General features: G+C 31.8%; 1 protein-coding gene and 1 non-coding gene across 3 annotated transcripts in view; one reads left to right on the plus strand and one right to left on the minus strand.

The window, feature by feature from the left end:
• The window catches only part of SLC39A10 (solute carrier family 39 member 10), a 48,166-nt gene that overhangs the window by 10,085 nt on the left and 12,445 nt on the right, over positions 1-25,636 (plus strand). For both annotated transcript variants that reach the window (XM_006921301.2, XM_006921300.3), the window contains exons 2-7: positions 2,514-3,538; positions 5,527-5,734; positions 16,236-16,405; positions 18,264-18,452; positions 22,608-22,728; positions 24,740-25,108. In XM_006921301.2, coding sequence (XP_006921363.1) covers positions 2,525-3,538; positions 5,527-5,734; positions 16,236-16,405; positions 18,264-18,452; positions 22,608-22,728; positions 24,740-25,108 — 2,071 coding nt within the window. In that variant the 5' untranslated portion in view covers positions 2,514-2,524. The remainder of the gene's footprint in view (positions 1-2,513; positions 3,539-5,526; positions 5,735-16,235; positions 16,406-18,263; positions 18,453-22,607; positions 22,729-24,739; positions 25,109-25,636) is intronic.
• On the minus strand, positions 10,468-10,540 carry TRNAV-UAC. Its single transcript has one exon. It is a non-coding gene; the product is annotated as a tRNA-Val (tRNA).

Consider the following 25,636-nt stretch of genomic DNA (forward strand, 5'->3'; position numbering starts at 1 on the left):
TACCATTACTCAAATCAAGAAAGAGAATATTACCATACTTTTTAATCCCAATTATTGCCCCCACTTTCCTTTCACAAAGTTTAATTTTACCGATTTTTAACTTTATATAAATAGAATTATACGTGATGATTTCTTTAGTGTTTGTCGTCTCTTGATCGATCTCATATATGTAAAGTTTATCTGTTAATGTCTGAAGCCATTTCATTTTCATGCCTGTGTCATAGTTCATTGTAAGATCATTTTCTTTTATTTGTTCATTCTACTGATGAATGTTTGACCTTTTTCTTTGAACTATAATGAATAATGATTATGTGAATTTTCATGTTCTTGTCTTATTGGTGTCCCTATATATGCATTTCTGTTGAGTCTATACCCAGGAGCAGAATTGCTATGTGAGTGAACATGCTTATGTTCAGTCTCTGGCAGATCCTGCCAAACAGTTTTCCAAAAGATACCAATCTGCGGTCTCACCATCAGTGTATGCAGTTTCCAGTAGACTCCATGTTTTCGCTTACATCTTTTATATTCTGTTCATTCTGGTCAATTTATAGTGGTATCTAACTGTGATTTTAATTTGCATTTCTCCAATAACTACTGAGGTTCAGAATCTAATACATTTCTTAGTAATTTAGCTATTCTTTTATGAAGGGTCTGTTCACGTTTCCTGCCTCTTTTTCCATTGAGTTGTATCATGGTTTTCATACTGATTTGTGGAAATTCCTTATGTATGTTTGACTGGTAACATTGTGGCAATCTTCTCCCAATCTGTGGCTTACCTTTTTAATCTCTTAATGATAACTCTTGATGAACAGAAATTTCTTAATTTTAATGTAGTATACTTTATCAGTCTTTTCTTTTATAATGTTTTTTGTGTCCTGTCTTGGAAGGTCTTGAAGCTAGTCTCCCAAATAAATCTCGTAGATGTGCACTTTTCCAGTACAATAGCTAGTGGTAGCCACATGCGGATAATAATGAGCACTTGAAATGTGGCTATCTTGAATAAGATGTTCTGTAAATGTAAAATACATGCCAAATTTAAAAGTCAAAGCTTAAAAAAGAAAGTAAAAATCTGATTAATGATTTTCATATCAATTATATGTTGAAACAATATTTGGGGCATAGTAGGTTAAATAAAATAGAACATGAAAATTACTTTCATCTGTTTATTGTATAAAACTTTGAAATTACATAATTGACTCACATAGTATCTCTATATTCTACAACTGTGCTGTCCAGTAGAACTTTCTGTGGTGATGGACATGTTCTACCTCTGTACTGTCTGTCCCCTATGGTAACCATGTGGCTATTGAGCATTTAAAATGTGGCTTAGCATGACTAAGAAGCTGAATTTTTAATTTTATTTTAGTTAGTTTAAATTTAAGTAGCCACACATGGCTAGTGGCTGCCATGTTGGACAGCACAGTTTGGGGACATTTTCTATTTTAACATTTATTATTTTAGACTTAGGTTTACAGTCCATCTGTAATTGATTTTTACAGTATGAAGATTGGAGCCAAGTTTTATTTAGTTTTTCTCCTATGTAGAAATCTAGTTGACTAAGCACCAAGGAATAGAGAATCCTTTCCTATTTTTTCAACTCTGTTTTGTTTCTTTGGTATGTTTGTTTTTATACCACCACCACTTTGTCTTTAGTAACTGGTAGAGTAATTCCTTCTGTCTTGTCCTTCAAGAGTGTCTTGGCCTTTCTTGGCCCTTTCTATTCCACATAAATATTAAAAATGCCTCATTAATTCCCACAAAGTTACTTCTGGGATTTTGATTGAGATCACATTGGATCTGTATCTCATCCAATCATAAGCATGATATAGTCATTCATTTATTTAGGTCTTTTCATAATATGAGTTTTTTTTTAAATGTAAAGGCCTTGCATATTTCTTGTTAGATTTATTCCTAGCTATTGGCTATTCTAAATGATACTGTTTTCTAATTTTATTTTCTAATTATTGCTGGTATATAGTAATATAGTTGATTTTAGGTTATTGTCATATCCAGCAACTTGACTAAATAAACATATTAATTTTTAGATACTCTTTTGGATTTTCTACATACCCAATCCTGCCATTTGTGAGTAATGACAATTTCATTTCTTTCTGATTTTTATACATTTTATCATTTTATTTCATCTTATTGCACTGACCAGGACCTCAAGATCAGGGATCAGCAAACTTTTTTGTAAAGGACCAGATAGGAAGGAAGCCAACAATTTCCTGTATAAATTTATAGACTCTTATGTGTCCTGCTTAAAGGGAGTCAGAGTAGTCTTGTACATGAGTCTTGAGCAGTTCGTATTAATTCAAAGTTCTGTCCACTATTTCAATAAATTAAAAGGAGCCATTTTTTAGGGAACTGGAAAGGGAAAGAATGATTCATAGCCATGAAAGAAATGGGGTAAAATGTTTGTCTAGTGGATTAGCAACTGCTGGAAAGTTTATAATTATTTTGAATGTGCCTAAGTATACACTTATGCTTGCCTCTCTTTTAAATCCCTTTAGGAAAAATAGAAATGAAGGTACATATGCACACAAAATTTTGCCTCATTTGTTTGCTGACATTTATTTTTCATCATTGCAACCATTGCCATGAAGACCATGACCATGGTCCTGAAGAGCATCACAGACACCATCGTGGAATGGCAGAGTCGGAGTCAAGCAAATTTTCAGTGCTGGATGCTGAAAATGAAAAAAAATATTATATTGAAAAACTTTTTGACCGTTATGGTGAAAATGGAAGATTATCCTTTTTTGGTCTGGAGAAACTTTTAACAAACTTGGGCCTTGGAGAAATAAAAGTAGTTGAGATTAATCATGAGGATCTTGGCCACGATCATGTTTCTCACTTAGATATTTTGGCAGTTCAAGAGGGAAAGCATTTTCACTCTCATAACCACCAGCATTCCCATAATCACTTAAATTCAGAAAATCAAACTGTGACCAGTGCATCAACAAAAAGAAACCATAAATGTGATCCAGAGAAAGAGACAATTGAAGTACCTGTCAAATCTGATGATAAACATATGCATGACCATAATCATCGCTTATGTCACCACCATTGTTTGCATCATCACCTTGATCATAACACTACTCGCCATTTTTCTAATGATTCCATTACTCACAGTGAGCGTGGGGAGCCCAGCCATGAACCTTCAACAGAGACCAATAAAACACAGGAACAATCTGAAAGTAAGCTACCGAAAGGAAAGAGGAAGAGAAAAGGGAAGAAGAGTAATGAAAATTCTGAGGTCATTACACCAGGTTTTCCCCCTAACCATGATCAGGGTGAACAGTATGAGCATAATCGGGTCCACAAACCTGATCGTGTACATAACCCAGGTCATTCTCATGTACGTCTTCCAGAACATAATGGTCATGATCCTGGTCATGGACACCAAGATCTTGATCCTGATAATGAAGGTGAACTTCGACATACTAGAAAGCGAGAAGCACCACATGTTAAAAAAAGTGCAATTTATTCAACTGCAAGTCACAAAGACCATAATGAAGATGACCGTCAGCATGAGGTAAGTATAAAAAGATAGTTGCTCCATAATTCTCAGATAATTGTGGAGCATTTTAGGTTAAAAGAGAAGTAACAGTGGAATAGTCAAATCATATTTAAACTGTTACTAGGTAATGTTCCCCAAAATAAATACATTAAGGAATTAAAATCAGATTGAAGATTTATATCTGGATTTTCATTTGCATTGGTCATTCTCAAATTTGGGTTCTTCAAATCTAAGTGTGTAAAGGTTAGAAAATATATCCCTTATTTTCAGTCTTGTGACTTTTTTTGTTGTTGTTGTTGGCTTATGACTTTTTTTTTTTGACTCCCTAAGTTAGTTTTCATGTTCTTACTTACTCTTAGCTGGTTTCCAGATATTTGTAAATTAAAGCCTTTTTTGTTTATTCTTTCCTCTTGGGAAGTGACTTGACAGCTTCTTTTTCATAATTATTAACTTGCTCTATTAACTATGGAATAATAGTTCCCTGTCATTATTATAAATCCAAATCAGGTATTTTGCACATGTGGTAGATTTATTTTCTCTGTGTCACTTTGTGATAGGGCCTCCTTGCTCACGATAGTCTTTTCTCGTGCCCTTGACAAATTGAGTGAATGCAAAAAGATATAATAGTAGACAATTCCAACAGTAATGAGGTGATTATGTTTTTCTTCTGAATTGTCATGCTTTTTTGAATGCATTTGATTGGTTCCTTCTTAATTTTTGACCATTTACCTTAAACACATTTATTTTTGTTTCATTAATGATGTATCAACACCTTTGTTCTAATTTTTATCACTAAATTTAGAAAATATTGTTGAATTTGTTCATATGTATAAAAAGCAGCACCATCTAATGTGGAAAATAACCTGATCCTTTGCTGTTTATGTCTCTATTATTGAAGTATGTTTTGCATCTGAGTAAATATTTTTGTTTCTTCCCTGGATAAATCATTAGATATTTGGTTTTTAGCAGTTATAAACACTAATTTAAAAAAAAAAAAAACATTTAAAAATCTTAGTGTACTTTTAAAGGAATATATTCATTTGTTACAATGAATAATAACCTTAGAATTTTTTAAGATTATAACTGGACATTATCATTAATGTTTATGTTTTGTATCAAACTTGTGGGGTTATCAGACCCATTATCAGACCCATTATTTTGTATCCTTGTAGGTCTGATGCATATTAAGAATTTTCTCAGGATTTTAGAAATGTTTATGCATTGGATATAGGGTAGTACCTCATCTTAAGATCTGAGAAGAATAATAATTTTGTATGTATGTATGTTCTGATATTGTATTTTATACATAAATAACATCATATAATGAGGCAACAAGTCAATAAACAAGCATGCAACATGAGTGGACATGTGTGAAAAAGAGGCAGTACCATCTTTTTGTCTTAATTTTAGATATTTGTTTTTACTATATGATGGGTTCAAAATTGTTTGCTTATGTGTTGTCTGCTTTCTTTTGGTTTGTGCTTAAAGTACCAGTGGATATAGCTGCCGTTTTTTCATCTTCCAGTTTTAGCATTGAGCTAGAATTCCCCAGTATAATACTCTTTTGGAGTACCTTAGGCAATGAAAATGTCCATTATGCTATATTTTAATATAAAGTTATTAAAGTATTCTGTTTAACAGTTTTACAAGTAAGAATATTGAGTAATTGATAAATGCATTTTGACTAGGGAGGTGATTTTTCTCTTCATTCCTTAAGAATCTTGAGAATATAGTTGCGAGTCACTCTTGTTGATAGCAGAAAGATATTACCTTTCAGGTATTAGAGTGGAGAAATGATTAAAATTCATAAAAGTCTTGGGTGATAAATTGAATGTATCCCTATTATGAATTCCTATCCAAAAAGCTTTGTTTGTAGTAGATATCTGAGTATTGCATATTATTTTTCAATATATTTAGAATATTTTTATTATACAGTAATTTCTTCTTCTGCATAATTTTCTTAATTCTCTTTTACTTAATTTTTAAAATCAATTTCCTTGCAGTGTTTGAACGTCACTCAGTTGTTAAAATACTATGGTCATGGTGCCAACTCTCCGATCTCACCTGATCTTTTTACGTACCTGTGCCCTGCTTTGTTATATCAAATTGACAGCAGACTTTGTATTGAGCATTTTGACAAACTTTTAGTTGAAGATTTAACTAAGGATAAAAACATGGTTCCTGAAGATGAGGCAAATATAGGGGCATCAGGTAAGAAAGATTTAAATTTTTTCTCCTCAAAATAGTTTTCTGTACTTTTTTTTAATGTAGTTGAATTAGAAAGTAATTATAAATTATTGCCTTCCTTTTGGTGTCTTTCAATATGTTTTAATAAGATTTAGATATGTGTGTTTAAAAAAGATTGGGGGAAGAAAGGAGGCACAATACAGTTTACTCATCTTTTCTGGCATTATGGAAGAATGTCTTGATAGGAAACTAGATTACACAAGGAATACAGGTTTGTGATAAAGGGATCCTCCTTGATGGGCAAATATTTAGTGGGTCCTCTATACTTATTTGATGTTCTAATTGCTTAACATTTAGCAGGATTGAAAGCCTCTCTTGGAAAGCTAAGGTTGTAAGTTTTTGAGGAAGTAAAAAGGGTAGCCATTGTAGTTCAGCTCTTGAAATGTCTCAGAAATGCCAGTGTTTGGTATATGAACTTTATCATGGGCACTTCTAGAGAACTTCAACCAAAGTAAAACCTAACTGTTTTAAAACGTTTTTTTTAAGGCTCTTTTTTTCACATCTAGTTGGCTAAATAGCTCCACTTTGGTGTTTGCAGGTACTTTGCACTTAATATTTCCAAACCTTACTCCACACACAGTTTGTAACCTCTTGTTGAATCCCAAATGACATTAACATCCATGCTTTTGATAATATCTGAAAACTTTTGACTTTTTTGTCTTATGTTTTTGTTTTGTTTCTTTTTTCCTTTGTGTAATCAATTGTCAGGTCCAATTGAATCTTCTCTTAAATGTCTTCTAACTCTTGACTTTCATAACTTTAATTCAGGTCCTTGGATCTCTATTGAATTGTTGAAATAAATTCATAACCTTTTCTGACTCTGTTCTTGTCCCCCTTGTAGGTCATTCTTAGCACTTAAGTTAGATTTATCTTTGTAAAATGCAAAGAGGATTCTCTGACAGAGTTTTTTCTTTTCAGTGATAGCTAACATTTTTTATTTTTTATGTTAACAACCACGAATTGCAGGCACTATTCTAAACTAAACTCATTTACTCCTCAAAACAGCTCTCTGAGGATGTTATCCTAATAACTTTGCCAAGATCTCAGAGTTAGCAAGTGTTTCATACTAGTATTCAAGACTAAGAAATTTAACACTTTTGCTATCCATGTGATAAGTATTTTACATGAGTTTTTTCTTTTCACTAAATTTTAACAATAATCTATTAAATTATTACATGAGGGAGCTATTATATGATTCTTGTTTTTAAAGATAAGGAAGCTGGGGGTATAGAAAAATTTAGTAACCCGCCCAAAATTTCCTGACCTAAACAAATGATAGAGCCCATCAACTCTAAGGTTTGTCTGATATATCCTCTGGGCAATTAATCATTCTGCTGTTATTTTCCAAATTTAGTTAATTCTGGTATCATCTTTGATTGTTGCCATATGTATTTACACTATTTAATATTTGTTATTAGACCTCTAATATTTCTCTTTATAATTTTTTATATTATAAGCAATATCTGAGAACATGGATTTGATGCGATGTGCTAGTTATATTTTTTTTCCTCATATACTTTAGAAAACTGCTTTATGTTATACTGTTCAAAGTTCAAAGTCCTTTAGTTGGCCAATCAGGCTTTCCAGAATATAATCCCTGCATACCTATCTTTCCACTCTTATCCCCTACTATTCATTTCTTTCTTCTTAGCTGTAACCATAACAAACTCCTGATAATAGATTATACTCTTTCTCCCTCATTCCTCTTTGCCTTTTCACATTCTAACCCACTCTACTTGACTGACTACTATGATACCTCAAAGATTCAGCTCAGGGATTAGCCACTCTGGGATAATTTACTGATCATCCTAGGATTAATTAAGTTTCCTTTCTTGACACCATCATAGTACAGAGCTTGGGGGATCTTAATAATTGGATTAGTTATTTGTTTTTGTTGGATTTTAGTTACTTAAAGGAAGTGACTGGGTCTTTCATCTCAGCATCCTTAGTGCCTAAGATAAAGGGTACTTTGAGCAAACAGTAAGCACTCATATTGATCGAATGAATTAATTGCTTATTATTAGCCTATAAGCTTTCCGTTATAGTCCAGGACACTTGTTGAAAATGAGTCTTTAAAGATTCTTATGAATTTATCAGTCAGTCTAGTGTACTTAGATAATATAGTATTCTCAGAAGGAGTGGGATTTTCATTAATTTCATCAAGTGCGAAATCATGATGAACACAATACTGGTTGAAATTCTCAAAACATAGTGGTTCTATTGCATAGTCATTAAAATGACTAAACTGATATGTGTGAATATGGGCTAAAAACAAGTCTGATAAAAAATGCAAAGGGCAAAATAATTTTAAAATTTAGTGTAGTAATAAGATAGACATGTTTAAGAATATCACATTTCAGTATATAAGAGTTTTATTTGGGATTGCAATATTCCTTAAAGCTTGAAAGAGTACACATAAAAGGAAATGCTCTCAATACATAACAAAGTAAGTCTCTTAGGTACCTACCTATTCTTGGTTAATTTCTTTGCAATAGGAAGCTTTAGAATAGATAAATTAATTACAATAGCCTGTATTTATTAAAACTTTTCCATGTCCTATTCTGAACACTTCTTTAAAAATATTTAATTTAATTTGTTAAACTCGTGAGAATAGACACTTTTATTTACTTTAGTTTGCTGAGGAAAGGAGGTTTTGAGAAGTTAAATAACTGTCCCAAGGTCACAAATTGCCAGGTAGCAGAGCCTGATAGGAGCTAGAATATTCTCCACCTAAAGCCTATAATTGCTACCATGCTCTTAACCTATGCTGTGTCCCACTGCTTCCTGCTAAAAAGGTTCTTAGTATGCTTTGCTAGAATGTGACAGGGAGATAAAGAGAGTTATGTTTATTTATACTTAATGTTTTAACAGATAATGCAGACATAGACAGGAAAGTGATTTAGAGGTAAATATTGGTATAAGTAAGTATTGCTGTAAGTATAGATTATTCAGTAAAAATAAAAAAGTTAAAAAATTGTCTAGATAGACAGGTTGGATTCAGTCTGGTATGATCAGTAAAGGCCGAGAAAGTGAGTCCATACCATAGATTTGAACTCTGATCTTTGGATAAATAAAACATGTCCCCTTTCATGACTTCCTGTTCACTGATATTTTGTAGATGAGTAAACACCTCTAGAGCCACGGTCTCTCTCAGGTGCTTATAAATTCTCACTGTGACAGGAGAGAAGGGGTAGCTGGGTCTGATATGATTTAATTTAATTAAAGATAAAATTACATTTGTTCTTTACAGGGAAAAATGGAGACTGATGAGACTGTCATAACTAGAGTTAAAATTAATAATCTCATTTGTAAGACTTCTAAAAAAAATTCTACTTTTCACATCAACTGTGGATTATGACTTAGAGTTGTCTGTATTATAATATTGACATTATATATTTTAATGAAGCTGTTGACAGATGCATGACTGTTGAAAATTACAGTTTATTCAATCTGAAAAGCCTCAGAGGATATTGTAGTTGCTTTGAAGACAAATACATTACTAATAGTGAATATCGATTAGGTGTTTGCAGGTGGTTATCAGCATTGTCAGTAATGAAGATCGAATTAATTATGTCCTAATAAATATTAATTGTTATAGAGAATGCCCTGTTAGAAATTATTTTCAATGACTGCTACTCCACTAAGAAAGGTTAACTTGTTCTATATAAATCTCCCATAGTGACACAGCTACTACCTCATTAACTGTTCAAAGGCTGCTGTAAACCAAATATGCTATGTACTGGGTATGATAGAAATCATTTGTTTCACAAGATTGGCTCATTTAGACATAGAGTTGACCCTAGCTTAATTACCAAGGGGGTTTGTGAATAGGTCTCTGAGCATTTCTGCCAATTAAAATGCTGAAACAGTGTAGAAAACTGCCATCTTGCACAAGCTTCCAACCAAGTTAATTAGAAAGTTTCCACAGATGAGCGCTTCTTTTTAAAAGAAAGCATTTTCTCTCTAGATAATGAGAAAGGGAATTGGTGAATAACTAAGCTTGAAGACCTTTAACGTTTTAAGTGACCTAATTTGCAGAATAAGTGAAGCTTGTTTTAGACATTTAGTTTTTTTTTTTTTTATTATTGCATTTGTTATCTTGGGTACAAATAAAGAAAACATTTTCTAGTTGTATTTAATAGTTTGCACGTTGTTAGTTTAAGTTTTATAAAAGAAAGATGCCTTCTGTTGTTTCATTCTTCGGTTTCTGTTTTTATTATTTTGTTTTGTTTTTTTGCTTTATACCAAATTGTGATTGAAAAAGCACAATAATTTGCTTAGAAATCAGAAGAATTTTATTATCTGAATTGCTTTTTTCTACACCTAAGAAATTATGATAGTTTATTTAAGCTTATGTAAATATTATTAATTCTAAAAATATTGGCACGGGAAAGCATTTCAACTACATTAAATTCAAAACAACTATTTCTCATAGGTCAAAAGAATAATACTTGAAGATTTACAAATTAGGAGAATGACTTAATTAAATTTTTAGTGCCAGAAAGCTAAAATTATTATTATTTTTATTTTTTCTCCTCTTTAATTAATTCCTCCACTCCCCCCACCCCTGACCTACGGATGTTGCCGTCTCCCTTTAAGAACTGAATCTCTGAAGGCGGGGCGTCTCTTCCCATGTGCTCATTGCATGCACCCGGGGCCTGGCACCCCAGGGCCTGGCGCACCCAGGCTGTGGACCGTGGCTCCACTGGGGCACGAACCCAGGACCTTCTGCGTGTAAAGCAGATGTGCTAACCACTACACTATGGAGCCACCCCAAATTATTAATTTTTAAATTAACAATCAGTATAAGAAAACATGTATCTATAACAACATACACTTAGGACTGTTTTGTTCATGAAACAGTTGTGATGGAATAGTTGCAATTTTTGGAAAATATATGGAAATTTTCTAAAATGGGAATTTATCTGAAATGGGAAATCTAGCTCTTTACCCCTTATTTTTAGCGCTGGCAAAAATAAGCAATAATTTGTTAGATGGGACATACATACTTTAAATTAATTAACCTTACTCTTACATGTATTTTTAGGTAACATTGGAATAAATATAAATGTATTTTGATAATTTTATGTAGTTACAAGTTTGTTTTGTAGTAACCTTTTGTCTCTTTCCCAAAATTCCCTCTATCCTAATTAGCTCAAATTTTGAAAGATCGATTGCCATTTGGATTAGTAAAATTAGTATTTCTTCTTAATTTTGTGTTTAATTGTAGTTATTTTTCTTATAGAACCTTTTATGAGGTAAATACATAAATGATAAATCACTTGGCCAAAATTTCTCTAAAAATAATATGATTTAATGGAGAAAACAGTGGATTGGGACAGGACTTTGAGTTTAGTTTTGACTTTGCTATTTTAGTTAGCTGTTTAACTTTTTTATTATGGTAAAATATATTTATCATAAAATTCGCCATTTTAACCATTAACGTATACAAATGGGTGGCATTTATTACATTTACAATGTTCTGCACCCATCATATTATTAAATTTGTTTTATCATACCAAATAGAAACTATAAGCATTATATAATAATTCCTTATTTCCCTTTACTCCCAGCCCCTGGCAACCTCTAATCTTCCTTTTGTCTTTATGAATTTGACTATTCTAGATAGTTCATATAAATGGAATTACACAGCATTTGTTTTTCTATCTGGTTTATTTCACTCAGCATGTTTTTAAGGTCCATTTATATTGTAGCATGTATCAGAACTTCATTCCTTTTTGTGGCTGAATAATATTCCATTGCATATCTATACCACCATATGTTCATCCATTCATTCATTAATAGGCATGGGTTATTTCCACCTTTTTGCTCCTGTGAGTACTGCTGTAATGAACACAGGCTTAGAAGTATCTGAGTCTCTGGTTTTCATTCTTTTCAGTATATAAGTGCAATTCCTGGGTTATATGGTAATTCTGTTTTAGCTTTTTAAGGAACTATTAAACCTGTTTGACTGTAGCTGTACCATTTTACATTTCCATCAGCAGTGTATGAGGATTCCAGGCTCCACATTGTTGCTAACATCTATTTTTCATTTTTGTAGTCATTCTAGTAGGTGTCAAGAGATATTATTTAACATTTATCATTTCTGTGCCTCAGTATGCAAGTCTATAAAGTAGAAGGACTTTGGTCTACATTAACATTATCCAAATTGTGTTCTACAGAATACCCTGTCATCGAAATACACTGATAGGTTCTGTAATCAAGTCAGTTAGAGGAGTACTGCATATTGTGTTACCCTTGCAGAGATTCACATTGCTTATTAAACTGTTAGAAGTTTTGAAGAAACTTGTTTAACCCAGCATTACCAAATCTTTTTGACTATTAAATTCTCCCCTCACTTCCCTTGGCGTACCACCTATCTATCTCATAGAATTAGATGAGCACAGTTTGAGAAATACTAGTGTACATTATTAAAGTCCTTTCTGGGTATAAAATATAATGATAGTATATTGCTGGTTTAAATAGCTGTTAGTAAGCAAGGAATTTTAAAAATTGTCTTTTTAAAAGGGCAGAATAATTAGCATCATTGAAAATATTCTTTATAATTTCCAACTCTGTCAATTATGGTAATGTATACATGGAAGATTAATTAAACTACATTATAATCATCCCATTTGTGACCTCTGTTTTATGTACAAAAGTGTTATTGGAAGTTATAGGATCCTCATTAGCCCCAGAACTTAATTTTAAAAATCAAATTTAAAATCTTTTGAAGATAGCAATATTTACTAGTAAATATACAATATTTCCTGTAGTTGGAAAATTGGGAAAACTCAAAGTAAAGATATTCAAATCATATACAGATTATTTTATTTTAATCTAAGAGCAGAGTTTATATCTCATTTGTAGCTTTGTGTTGTTGCTCAGTAACCAATTTGACAGTCATTTTACTATTTAACCAATAAATCCAGAAACATTTGTTTTTTGGTTTTTTTTTTTTAAATGTATGTACTTGTATGTATGTATGCATGTACCAACTCGTTTTGGAAAGGCGGCTGTTCAAGATCAATGTAATACTATTTTGTTGAACAGCTCCAAGTGGTACCATTGACACTGTATTCTAAGTAAGTGGCACTCTTTCAAAGATACAAATTTGAATGGTGCCCTTGAATTCAGGCAATGCTATGACCCGGGATTGATTTATGTAAGATTTTCTCCTTTGTGGGCTCATGATATTTTCTTGTTTTTCTTGAGTTTCATATGTCAAATATCACAAATGTCAAAGATTTTCTAATAAAGTGGGCTTCTCTCTTTCAAGCATTTCTTTTCATAGTTCACAGATTTGCTTTCCCAAGTAGATGAGAAAGAGATGTAATTATCAGAGCTGAAATAAGAAATAAAACATAAAAAATTGTACCTGGTAGTTTGTAGTATATAACATGTACCTATTTGTTCAGACATGAACTCATACCCTTTCACACACAAACCATCTCCCAACTATATGTGTAAGCATTTGCTAATTTAGTGTTTCAATCTGCCAATGATTGATCTTCATTTGTGAAATATTAGCTTTCCTGTTAGCATATTAGCAAACTGATTTTCACTGAACTCGATTTTGGCTGATTTGTTATTTGATAGCTTGATTTTTGGCTAATTGGCAAAAAGCCCTTTGAGACTGTAAATAATCTCAGGACATTTGCAAAATGTTTATGGATTCAGAGACTCTTGAACTTTTCTTCACATTCAAGACACCCTAAGCCAGAAGTTAATATGATGAGAATTTTAGAAAAGGAAATATTTCCTTAACATAGTGTTCATTTTCAGACATAATTTTTATGACTAGGGAATAGAATCACTTTTTCTTCCAACTCTTTAATGATTAGATTTTATAAATATGCTTATAAGTATGTATATATATATAGTTCAATAGAGTCTTAAATTTCATATGTAATAAGCTTCAATTTAAAAATATTTCTAAAGTTAATATTTTGTTAGCTTTTTAAATTATATCATATAAGTCATTAATCATCTTATTATCTACTGTATCAAATTAATGGTATTCTCTCTATATTAAGATTTAGAAATGTCTTAATAGGCAAATCCAGAAATTAGTGACTATATATTCCTCAATGTAGAATACAATATAACCCTAGAAAAAAGAATTGGTTAACAAGGTTTACATAACTAGGTTTTTGCAAATATGGATTTTAATTTAGTATCTTAATCTGTTTAAATGAATTTTCATAGACAATGAGACATAGGAATAAAATACGTTTATTAGTTATTTTGGTTGACTAATTCCAGTGTATTGTTGGCTAAAATAATTCTGATTAATGAACATTTCTAAAAATTACAAAGTTATTAAATTTGTTTTGGCAATCCCTGTCCACATATATTTACATTAGTGAGTATATAAGTTAGTTTTTTATACTACATAGTATTTTAGAATATGAATTACTGACTTTTCCAAGTAATTTAGTGCCGTACTTCTTTAAATCCTCAATATGGTTTACTTTTAGATTGATCGTTTTGAGATGAATTGCTTCTAGATTGGATTATTGCCAAACTAAGGAAAAATATATTTGGAAAGGGAAAGTTATGTATTAATATGAGACATTTTATCTCCAGCTTAATGTTTTTGTTACCAGCCTCAATTTGTCACATTTAGTTATTATAAGTACCTTTCATCTTTTTTTTTTTTCCCCACTAGTATGATTGGAGCTAGAGCTGCGATAGTTTTGACAAACCTTTGTTGGTTTAGTTGGCCAGTAACTTAATTGGCTTCCTGACTTCGTGTATACCTATGCCCCTATGCCACTTTTCTCCAACCTATTTCCTCAGCCTCTCCCACTGATTTTATTGTTCTTGCCTGTGCATGAGAGACAAGCAAACCAAGTAACTTGATTATCATTAAGTCAACCTGTAAACCTTATTTGAACTTATATTTTTCTTTCTAGAATAAGGTTTTTGATCTCAGTTCTCTGTGCCTCATAGTCCCAACAGTAATTGGGGAATCTTCCTCTTATCCTTTATTTCCACTAACCAGGATGTTGCCTTTTATAATGAGTCTTTCCTTGACCCTGGTTCCTCAGGAATTGAGTTCCTGTCCCTTCCTCGCCCCCAAATCCTTGCAAGGATTAAAGCCACTGAATCCAAACTCTATTTTGATCTCCTTTTTTGGCCTTTTAGATTCCCCATATTTATGTCATAGTAATTATCCATTAGATAGGATAAACCACAGAACTCCCATTAGTAAATAATAGATGACCTATTTTAATTCCATGAGCTAATTTAGCTAATGAGAATTAGCCTTAGTATTGTTACTGGGTACTGTGATTAAAATGTCCAAAGGATAAACATAAATATATTGAGCCATTATTGAGCATTTAGTGGGCCAATTAGAGTTTCATTTCTTTACTTATCCTTCTCTTTGTCTTTGATAATTATACATTATCTTTATGAAGAAATGCATTTTCCATAGTTCTCTATCATAAGATTTAACATAAAATCTTTAGCAGACTTATAGTGCTGTAGATTTGATTAGAAAATATTTTAAATTAAAACCTTTACAAAATTATTATTCAATAAAATTTTCTATGGTTAAATATTAAAATACGCAGAACTTTTAAACTTAACATTTCTGTTTCATTGTGGGCCATTAATAGAAAGTAATTCACATTTTAAATTAAAATGTCCAACTTCCTGAACCACTGTCATTTATTCTGATACCTTATCTGCTTGTGAATAACCTAGATAAAGAAATGTTCGCAGCATCCCTCCGCCCCTTCACACCTGTGTTTCTCACAAATTATATTGTGAAAACATTTCTCTTGTGTTCTAATCCTGTTATTATTATATAGTGAGATTTTTAAAAAGTAGTAAATTGTACAGAAAGCCAAATTAGAGGAAAGACAGTTTGAAACTGGATGTGGAGGAGAGATGATAGCAAGGGAACTAAAATTATTCTTTGTAAAATTAAGAAATGAAATACAATAAGGCTACTAGTAATAAGGCTTTTTTGTGTCTCATGAATATATTTCCATTTTGGGTTGATATATTTTCTTAAATTTTGTATTAGAAAGATGTGTAGAGGTTACAGTGTGTTGGATACTTGGCTTCCTCTAATGTTCACAAGAAAGTTTTATAATTCTCTGAACAGTTTTATTGCGATGGCTCTGCCTTTAGACATTGTTATGATTTTATTTACAGTCTAGATATTAAGAGTGAATCACAGTCTTAGGTCATTTTAAGCCCCTGTTTCTAAGGTGGGCCACTAAAGATACTATATATAACTTAGAGTTTCTTAATTCTTCTTTTAAGTATTCAGGTTACTGGTTTGATTTTGTTTTTAAACACAGTAGTGCCAAAATAAAGTTTCTTAAAAAGCATAGTCTAGGTAAAATAATCTATTTTCCATGACTCATTTATCTTATGTTTATTCTTCTGTGGCACTTTTTGATTTATATTGTCATACTAATGTTGACTATTAATTTCTTTCCAACAGCATGGATTTGTGGTATCATTTCTATCACTGTCATTAGCCTGCTTTCCTTGCTTGGCGTAATCTTGGTTCCCATCATTAACCAAGGATGCTTCAAATTCCTTCTCACATTCCTTGTCGCTCTAGCTGTTGGAACAATGAGTGGAGACGCCCTTCTTCATCTCCTGCCCCATGTAAGAAATCCTTTTAAATTTTAAAAAGTTAAAAATATTTAAGCTAAATGGTCTTTCATTATTAGCAAGCTGTAGCATACCAATATAGAATTTATGCTGTTTTGTTTGCTTATAGGATGAAAGAATTTTTTTTGCACAGTTTTAATAGCAATGTTTTTGAAATAAATTGAATGATTAGGTTTTAAAATAGCAAGAAAAACTGGTACTATCAGTTTTATGTTCACCCATCACAGTGTATACATGTCAAATCACTACTATGTACAAATTAAATATCTTAAAATTTATAGTTCAGTTATACCTCAATAAAGCTTTTTTTTTTTTTCATTTGCTCTATTGGCTATTCTGAAAATAAAGTCTTAAAAAATCAATAGTAATAGACCTTTTTATCTCTATGGTATATCAAGAAAGCCTTTAGAAGAAACGTATAAAGAATCTTATAATGATTGTACTTAGAGCCAGTGTTCCATAGGCATCTTTATTTGATCAGGAATAGGCAGACCTACTCAGTTAACTGTTATACACATTTAGCTTTTTATACATGGGGCCATTTATCTTTTCACCTGGCTTACCACTTGTTTTCTTCCATTTGGGGACTCTCCACTGATACCATAAACTTACACTGTTAGTGCCTTAATAATACCTTTTAAAATCTGTCTCCAATTAAGAGTATTTGATCCAGTGTTATTATTTTTACTTCATATTATGAAAATAGTGGGACTTTTTCTTTTCCAAATGTAAAATTACAGTTTTGAATATTTTTTTTATGTTCTCACCACCATCCTTCTTGGGCATTTAGGGGACAGAATTGTATTTGTGTGTTGTGTGTAACTCTTCTCCCCTTCTGTATTGTTGGTTGAGTATTCCAGATCTAATATCTAGAATAATGTATGACATTGCTTTTTAAAAAAAAATTAATTAGTGAATCTTAAAACTGTGAATATGAATATGTTTAACTTGATTCATTATACATTATTATTTTCCTCTTTATTTTCACCCTTTGTTTGCCTTTTCTATTAGCCATCAGGAATAGCAACAATCTGTTTCTGAACTGGGCCTAATAAGTTAAAGTGAGAGCAATGTTAATTAAGTAAAGTTATTACCTTTTTGAATGGTCTTATCTCCTTTGAGAGGTATAGAAACCTCTTCTGTTGACCACTAGCAAAAAGGGAAAGAATACAGGTACATGTTATAAGGAAGAAAAATACTTAAGAATAGTTTTCTAATGTTTAAGTTTTCTAATATTAATAGTGATGTGTACATTTCACAATTAAAAAATAACTATTTCTGTATATACATTTATTTTTGCTAAAGCTTTAAAATGTTAGAAAATTAAGCACATGTTTTTTTCAGTATACACTGACTAATATTCCACGGTTTATGTAGAGGTAGCATCTCATCACTTTGAAATAATTTATAAGAGAAAAATATTATCAAAATATAATCAGTTTAAGAAAATGTTAGATTATAGGGATTCACAAGAGATCATCTGCTGATGAATTAGTTTGTTTTATTTTTACTATTAAGCATTTATTTGGGTCATGTTCACTTCAAATTACAAAGGACTCATTATTATTTTACTGCTGTCTTGGTTGTGTCACTATAGTATGAATCTTAACTCCTATAGGCATTTGGTTTTGTAAGGGTCTTTGTGTTAGAGTTACCATGAAAGTTAGTACTTTCCAGGCCACTGAATATAGCAAAATGAAGTGGAAGATTACTTATATTTAAGTGAGGTAATATTTAGGAGAGCACTTTAAAAATTGTATTTTTTTCTGTGTCCTCTAGAAGATTATAATTTCAAAATTTTAAATAACATTTTAATTACTTGTTTAGAAGTGTTCTTTGCTCTTGTTAATAGTCTCAGGGTGGACATGATCACAGTCATCAGCATGCACATGGGCACGGGCATTCTCATGGACATGAATCTGAGAAGTTTTTGGAAGAATATGATGCTGTGTTGAAAGGACTTGTTGCCCTAGGAGGCATTTACTTATTATTTATCATTGAACACTGCATTAGAATGTTTAAGCACTACAAACAGCAAAGAGTAAGTATTTTTTTTTTTTTAATTTCATTTTCTGAGATATAAAACTCAAAACAAAAACCATTTTCTGGACATATGCTTTACTTAATTATAGTGTTGTTGTATGTTTAATCTCTATCTTTTAATAGATTATCTTCATAGGAAAAATGACTTTGATCTTTGCCATTTCTTATCATTACATTTATTTTGGCATTTATAATCAAGATGTAGCAGTCTTAGTCTCAGTTCATTTGTATCATATCTTATGCAATTGACTTAAATAGGCTAGAAAAAGCCAATTTATGCTTATAAAAATGCAAAAATGTATAAATAGAAGCAAGTCATCAGTCTTCTTAGGTCATATTTTCAGGTATAAGTGGCTTTTATTGTCACATCTTTTAATGAAAATATTTACACACAGATTTCTTTATCAGAAATGTCTTGTCAATAGTAAAAGTACTAGAGTAAGAAGAATTTAGATTCAAGGGGCTTTGCAGGAGAAAATACAATGAAATGAAGGAAATGGTAATTCATCTCGAGTGATGGACCACTTGGAAGGTGATGCCTAGACTGTTGATTAAATACCCTGCTTGTCATGAACTATCTCTGTTTCCTGTCACATTTTTGAGAATAAGGCAAATATTCCAAAAAAATTTTTCTCCAGGAAAGTAAATTCAGGGTCACTACTATTTACGATGATTATACCCCTCTCTGTTTACATTGGTTCACATCTGTCTTTAAAGCACTACCTTGACTATATTTCACTAACATGTTTGTGATACTAATACTGATTATCATCAGTATATTCTATTTAAATAAATCTAGAGAATACTTTTTAGGAAGCTTTCTACAAAATAATAGAAAAAAATATTTTAAATTATTAGTTTCAAGTTTACAGTACATTGGTTAGACATTTATAAAGTTTATAAAAAATATCCCTGATTGTTTTTTCTCTCCCCTAGCTATACACCTAGCCATTACATTAATGCTAAAAAAGTAGAAAATTTTTACATTTTGTTAGTTAATTACAAATATTCAAAAAAGAAAAAAAAATCTTTTCCCACAAGAGCACTGCGTAGTCATGATTATAATATATAGTCTACTTTTATGATACAACTTTTATGCTATTTTTATGTATATGTTTTGTTTGTATGTGTATATGTTTTGTATATATCTCCTTGAGACAAAATAAATGGTTTATAACAGAGCTCTGAACTGGGATTCATGGGGAGTGATTCTAATTCTTGTTCAACCACAAACTAGCTGTGAAACTATGACTCATTCCTCATGATTTCCAGTTGCTATCTAAATCTATGAGAAATAAATCCTACTCATTTTTATTTTTATATCATATTCCAAATAGTGCATTTAATTTTAATTGCCATATTTTAGTCAGGACACCATATTTAATTGCCTTCAAAGGAGGGGCGATCAAAATGGTGTGCACAGTGAAGAATTATCTGAGAAATGATAAAAGGAATTGGGAAGGATCGACTTAGAGAAAAGTGAAAGAGATTTAACAGCATTTGGTTTTTGAAGGGTTGTGTGGATGGTCATGTGAATGAATGAAGAATAGCATATAGTGGAGGTAAATGTGGCTGGAGGGAAAAGAGTCAGTGAAGATTACTGCAAAATAATTTAAAAGAGAGCTAATAAGGACTTAACTAGAGTCATGGCAAAAGGAATGGGGAAAAAGTAATTAAGAGAATTATTAAAATGAAAGAATCAGTAAGAAGACTTGATATTTGATTAGATATAAGAAATACAAAAATTTAGAGTCCATTCCGGTGAGTACCTAATTTAGAACAAAATTACATATTGCAAAGTATATATTAAGAAGTTTTGTAATTACTGCGAAAACCTAATTTTATTCAGTTGTGTACACCTACTAACATTGAAGCAGCAATATTAAGTATTTAATATATACATACAAAATATTAGGGACTATATAATTTACAGATAAATATCTTCAAGAGAGTGCAAAATAAATTTTCTGTTTTTATATTTTAATCTTAATCTCATTTTTAAACCTAAATTTACTGGCAAACTTAAATAAAATTATTTTTATAAAGCAAACTAATGTAGGAGAACACAGTCCCCAAAACATGGCAGCTTTTTTGTAAATTTGTAATTGTGAGATGTAAACTGAAGAGAATACTTTTGGCGGAGGAGTATTCTAAATCTGATAGTAAGGAATTTTTCAAGTATATCAAAGAAAGGAATCTGGGCAGATAAATCAGTGCATCTCCTTTATGATAAATAGGACAATAAGTAATCTAGGTATTTTTTTAAGAAAGAGGATTAGTGATACTTGAATAGAACAGATATTTGACCATCTGATAGAAGAATCAACTATTGGAAAGAAGCTTTCAGAGCCTAAATTAAATAATACAGCAGATACTGACTGGTTTCAGCAAGACTGAAGCTTTGAGGGTAATGATTTGACAAATTTTAGGAAAGTGGACAATCAGAATCAAAGCAACTAAATGAAATTTCAGCTGGTGGTCACATTTTATTCTTTACTTTCGGTGTCCTTCTTATTGACATTTGTACTGTTGTTGCCACCTCCTCCTTCCTCTTTTTTCCCCTTCTCTATTAACTCATAACTGTTCTTTCTTCTTTTTAGGATGTCTCCATATAATTTTCTTTTGAACATTTTCTGTTTCCCCAGTTTCTGTTATCTAGTGCTATAAAACAGAACAACCCAAAACTTAATGGTTTATAACAACACTTTATTATTTCTCTTAATTCTGTCAAGAAGTTAATTCAGCTGGGTTGTTCTTTTGCTTCATTTGGCATAAGCTAGAGTCACTCACTGTACTACATCCAAACTCAGCTGGCCTGGGTTGGTCTGGGCAGGGCAAGGCTGGAAGGTCCAAGAATGCTTCACTCTATGTGTATATCTTGGTATTTCTACACATGGCCTCTCTTCAAAGGTTAAACTGAGCTTCTTCATAGCATAGTGACTAGCTTTCCTGAGCAAAAGCAAATGGTGCCATGCTTCTTTCAGACTAGTTCAGGAACTGGCAAGAGCATCATCACTTCTGTTGCTCTCTTTTGGTGAAAGCAAGTCAAAAGACTAATCGGAATTCAGGGTCAGGGGAACAGACTTTACCTCCTTATCATTGGAGAAGAATGTTCACATAGGGTAAAAAAGGAATTGATGGTAACCATCTCTGGAGACTTTACCACATTCTCAGCTCGCCGTAACATGCTTACTTATGCAATAGTTAGAACACTTAAACGTCAGAAAACAGTTCACAACCTGTAAGCAAAACCAGCAAGAAAATGATCTACCAGTCAGTAAGCATCTCCAAGAGAACACTGCTTTTTATGTTCACACTGTCCTAACATACTTAAATAATATAGATTAGAAGTCGAAATTTAAGTATTAGAAGTAGAAATTTAAGTTGGAAGAGTTGTTAATGTTACAATGATAAAAGAAGAAAGCAGACTATGAAGAAATAAGAGGAAAATTCAACCAAAACAGTGAAATACAATAATAATACATAGGATTTATTATAAATAAATACAATAAGATTTATGAGTAATTGAGGATAGATTAGATGAGAAAGAAAACTTTATTGCAAAACTAAGCATCAGTTATGGTCATTTTCATACATCACCTCATTTAATCTTCATAAGAAGCTATCATTTTCATTTTATAGGTAGGTATTCTTACATTAAATATGTTTAATAAACTTGTCCAAGTCTTATAGAAGTAAACTGCACATTTGGGATTTTAACTCGTTTGACTCTGTCAGTTATGCCATAAGTAGGGAAATGTGAGATTACATTAATCACAAAATAAAATTCAAAAGAATAAACTGTAGTTTTTTGAAACTCCCTATTCCCACACACTATCAGGTAAGAGAGATTACATATATCTCACATTCAATTTGGGTTGCATATAGTAATATAGTATTGTGTACACTATTCTTAACTTTGAAGTAGATAAATTGAACCTTTCTTTAGTTGAGTGTTCAGAAAAAAACAACATATAAACATAGTTGGATTTTTCATCTGGTTAGACCCCTCAATTAACTTAAAAAATGTCCCTCCTTTACTAAATCATTTATGTATAAAGTCACCACCATTTATCCTCAGGTGTTAATAAGTGAATATTGTTGCTAACTGTGACCACAGATTTAATATTAATTCCAGATTTTGTATTTTTAGGGGAAACAGAAGTGGTTTATGAAGCAGAGCACAGAAGAATCAACTATTGGAAGGAAGCTTTCAGATCATAAGCTAAATAATACACCAGATGCTGACTGGCTTCAGCTCAAGCCTCTTGCCGGTAGACAGCAGATCTCAAGAGAAACTTTTAAAACATAAAAATTGAAATATTGCTTCTAACCTTTGTCTGTTTGAAATTTCTTGTCTTTATGGGTTCTCTAAACTTTAGTTTCTAACTTCTATTTCCTTAAATGTCAGTGTGTCTTAATTGTGGTTTTGTTAGGTTGTTTTTGTTCATTTTAGCCTTATTTATACTGGAATGTGGAACCAATTAATTATATTACTAGGCAAAAAAACATATTGTACTTTTACTTTACAAAAAAACAAAGAACGAAACAAACAAAAAGGCTTTGTAAGTGGCAGAGCAAAATTTTTGTGCCCTCCACATGTGATTGGTTTCAAATGGGAAAAAACGGTAATCAGCCCATGTACTTAAAGGAGAATGGTCCATGTCTTAAAATTTCTGCACATCCATCAATCTATTCTGTTGCCTAATAGATATAAGGTAGCTTACAATTTCCATGAAAACATAAAACATTTTTTAACCGAGTTTTTCCCCTTTCTGTTTGAACTTGTGTTTCCACTCAATATACCAATGATTTTCTGTAGAAAAGGGGCCACCTAGACCCTAACTATAGACTCTGCCTTAAAATACAATTTGGGAAGTGTTAGAATCTTTGTCACATAATATGTAACTTTTGAAAACTGGGTAATAGGCCAACTTCATTTTTTTTTTAAAAAAAGTTCTTATTAGATGTTGTTGTCACTTATATATGAGTTTCTGAACATTCTAGTAATGATCTGAGTATCATTGTCAGATAGGTGGAGCATTGAAGGATACAAGTTAAGTTTTGTCTTTGTTTTCTTAAATCATAAGAGAAGTTTAGAGTGAGTAAATTTTTTTTTAAATTAATTTTATTGGGATAACATTGGTTCATACAATTATATAATTTTCAGGTATACATTATAGTCTGACATCTATATATTCTTTGGGTGTGATTACCACCCAAAGTCCAGTTTCCTTTAGCTACCATATATTTGATCCCCTTTACCCACTTCAACCCTCCCCCAAGTCCCATATTTGACCCCCTTACCCCGTATATCTTTCCCCTCCTCCCCCACCCGCTACTCTCTGGTAACCACTAATCCATTGTCTGTGTCCCTAAGTCTCTGTTTGTTCTGTTCATTTGTTGCTTTTAGGTTTATATCCCACATATAAGTGATACCATGTGATTTTCAACTTTTTCAGTCTGGCTTATTTCGGTTAGCATGATTATCTTGAGGTCCATCCATGTCGCAAATGGCAGTTTTTCATATCCTCTTATGGCTGAGTAATATTACATTGTATATGTGTGCCACAGCTTCTTTAGCCAATCATCTATCGTAGGATACCTTGATTGCTTCCATGTCCTGGCCACTGTGAATAATGCTGCTATGAACATCAGTGTGCAAATATCTTTTTGGATATGAGTTTTCAAGTCTTTGGGGTAAATACCTAGCAGTGGGATTGCTGGATCATATGGTAGATTAATTCTAGTTTTTTAAGGAACCTCCATACTGTTTCCCATAGTGGCTGTACCAATTTGCAGTCCCCCTAGCAGCGTATGAGGGCTCCTTTTTCTCCGTATCCTCTCCAACATTTGTTATTACTTGTTGATTAGAGTGAGTAAATTTGAAGGGTGGTTCTTTTTCTGAAAAATTTGGGGTTTGTTTTGTTATCCTGTAAATGCTACAGTAACTTTTCACTCTTTGATTTTCATCAGCTGTTCATGATGTACTCTTTAAGTTGCATAATATCTTCATGCTTGCCAATTTTTATCCTTTGCTTGCTCTTTCTTTCACTTCGCTCCCTTATGTGGAACATCTTTTGGATTCTCAGAACCCCAGTTTGTTTTGTGTGTGTGCTTGTGCATATTTATTTTTTTTATTTGTTTTTATATACTTATTTAGTGAATTTTAAAAGACATTCACTTAAGAAATGTTAATCACACTGCTATTCTGCCTGAATTTAAATTAGGAAATATGCGTTCATTAACTCTGATAAATCATATCCTTTGCTATTATAAATATAGGAACTGATGACTCGGTTGTTTCTGAAGATCGACTTAATGAAACTGAACTGACAGATTTAGAAGGCCAACAAGAATCCCCTCCTAAAAATTATCTTTACGTAGAAGAGGAGAAAATCATGGACCATTCTCATAGTGATGGGTTGCACACCATTCACGAGCATGACCTCCATGCTGCTACGCACAACCACCATGATGAGAGTAAGACTGTGCTGAGGAAACATAATCACCAGTGGCACCACAGACATTCTCATCATTCACATGGTCCCTGTCATTCTGGATCAGATGTGAAAGAAACAGGAATAGCTAATATAGCTTGGATGGTAATCATGGGGGATGGCATCCACAACTTCAGTGATGGGTTAGCCATTGGTAAGTGAACTGGAAGCTTGGTTTATAATTTGTTGTCTTTTAAGACCATTTTCCTCCTTCCACTATTTTAGTACCAATCTTCTGAACTATAATAAGATTAAAGTTTGGATCTTAAATATGCTATTATATAATACTCCTGTTATTTAGTTTTTCCAAAGGCTATATGTTAATGTTTTTGATAAGTATATTTGGGGACAAAAGGTATAATTTTAGTGGGTTTTTCTTTGAACATGTAAACAAATGCCTATAATATACTTCTTTAATAACTTGATTACTTTTTCAAGACATTGTCACCATATTGAAAAAGCTACGATAACATTATATTTTTAAATATATTTGCACATCCCCAAATGAAGACAAATTATTTTTAATATTGGATTTAATAATTTTTTTATATCTTTAAAAGGTAAATAAAATTTTTATATTAAGAAAAATGGTATACCAGCTTCAAATGTATTATATTAGAATCTTACTAATGTAAACTAATATTGCCAGTTTAGAACAATAAATACGATCAATATATAATTT

The sequence above is a fragment of the Pteropus alecto genome, unplaced genomic scaffold (assembly GCF_000325575.1).
Source record: "Pteropus alecto unplaced genomic scaffold, ASM32557v1 scaffold3, whole genome shotgun sequence".
Lineage (NCBI taxonomy): Eukaryota > Metazoa > Chordata > Mammalia > Chiroptera > Pteropodidae > Pteropus > Pteropus alecto.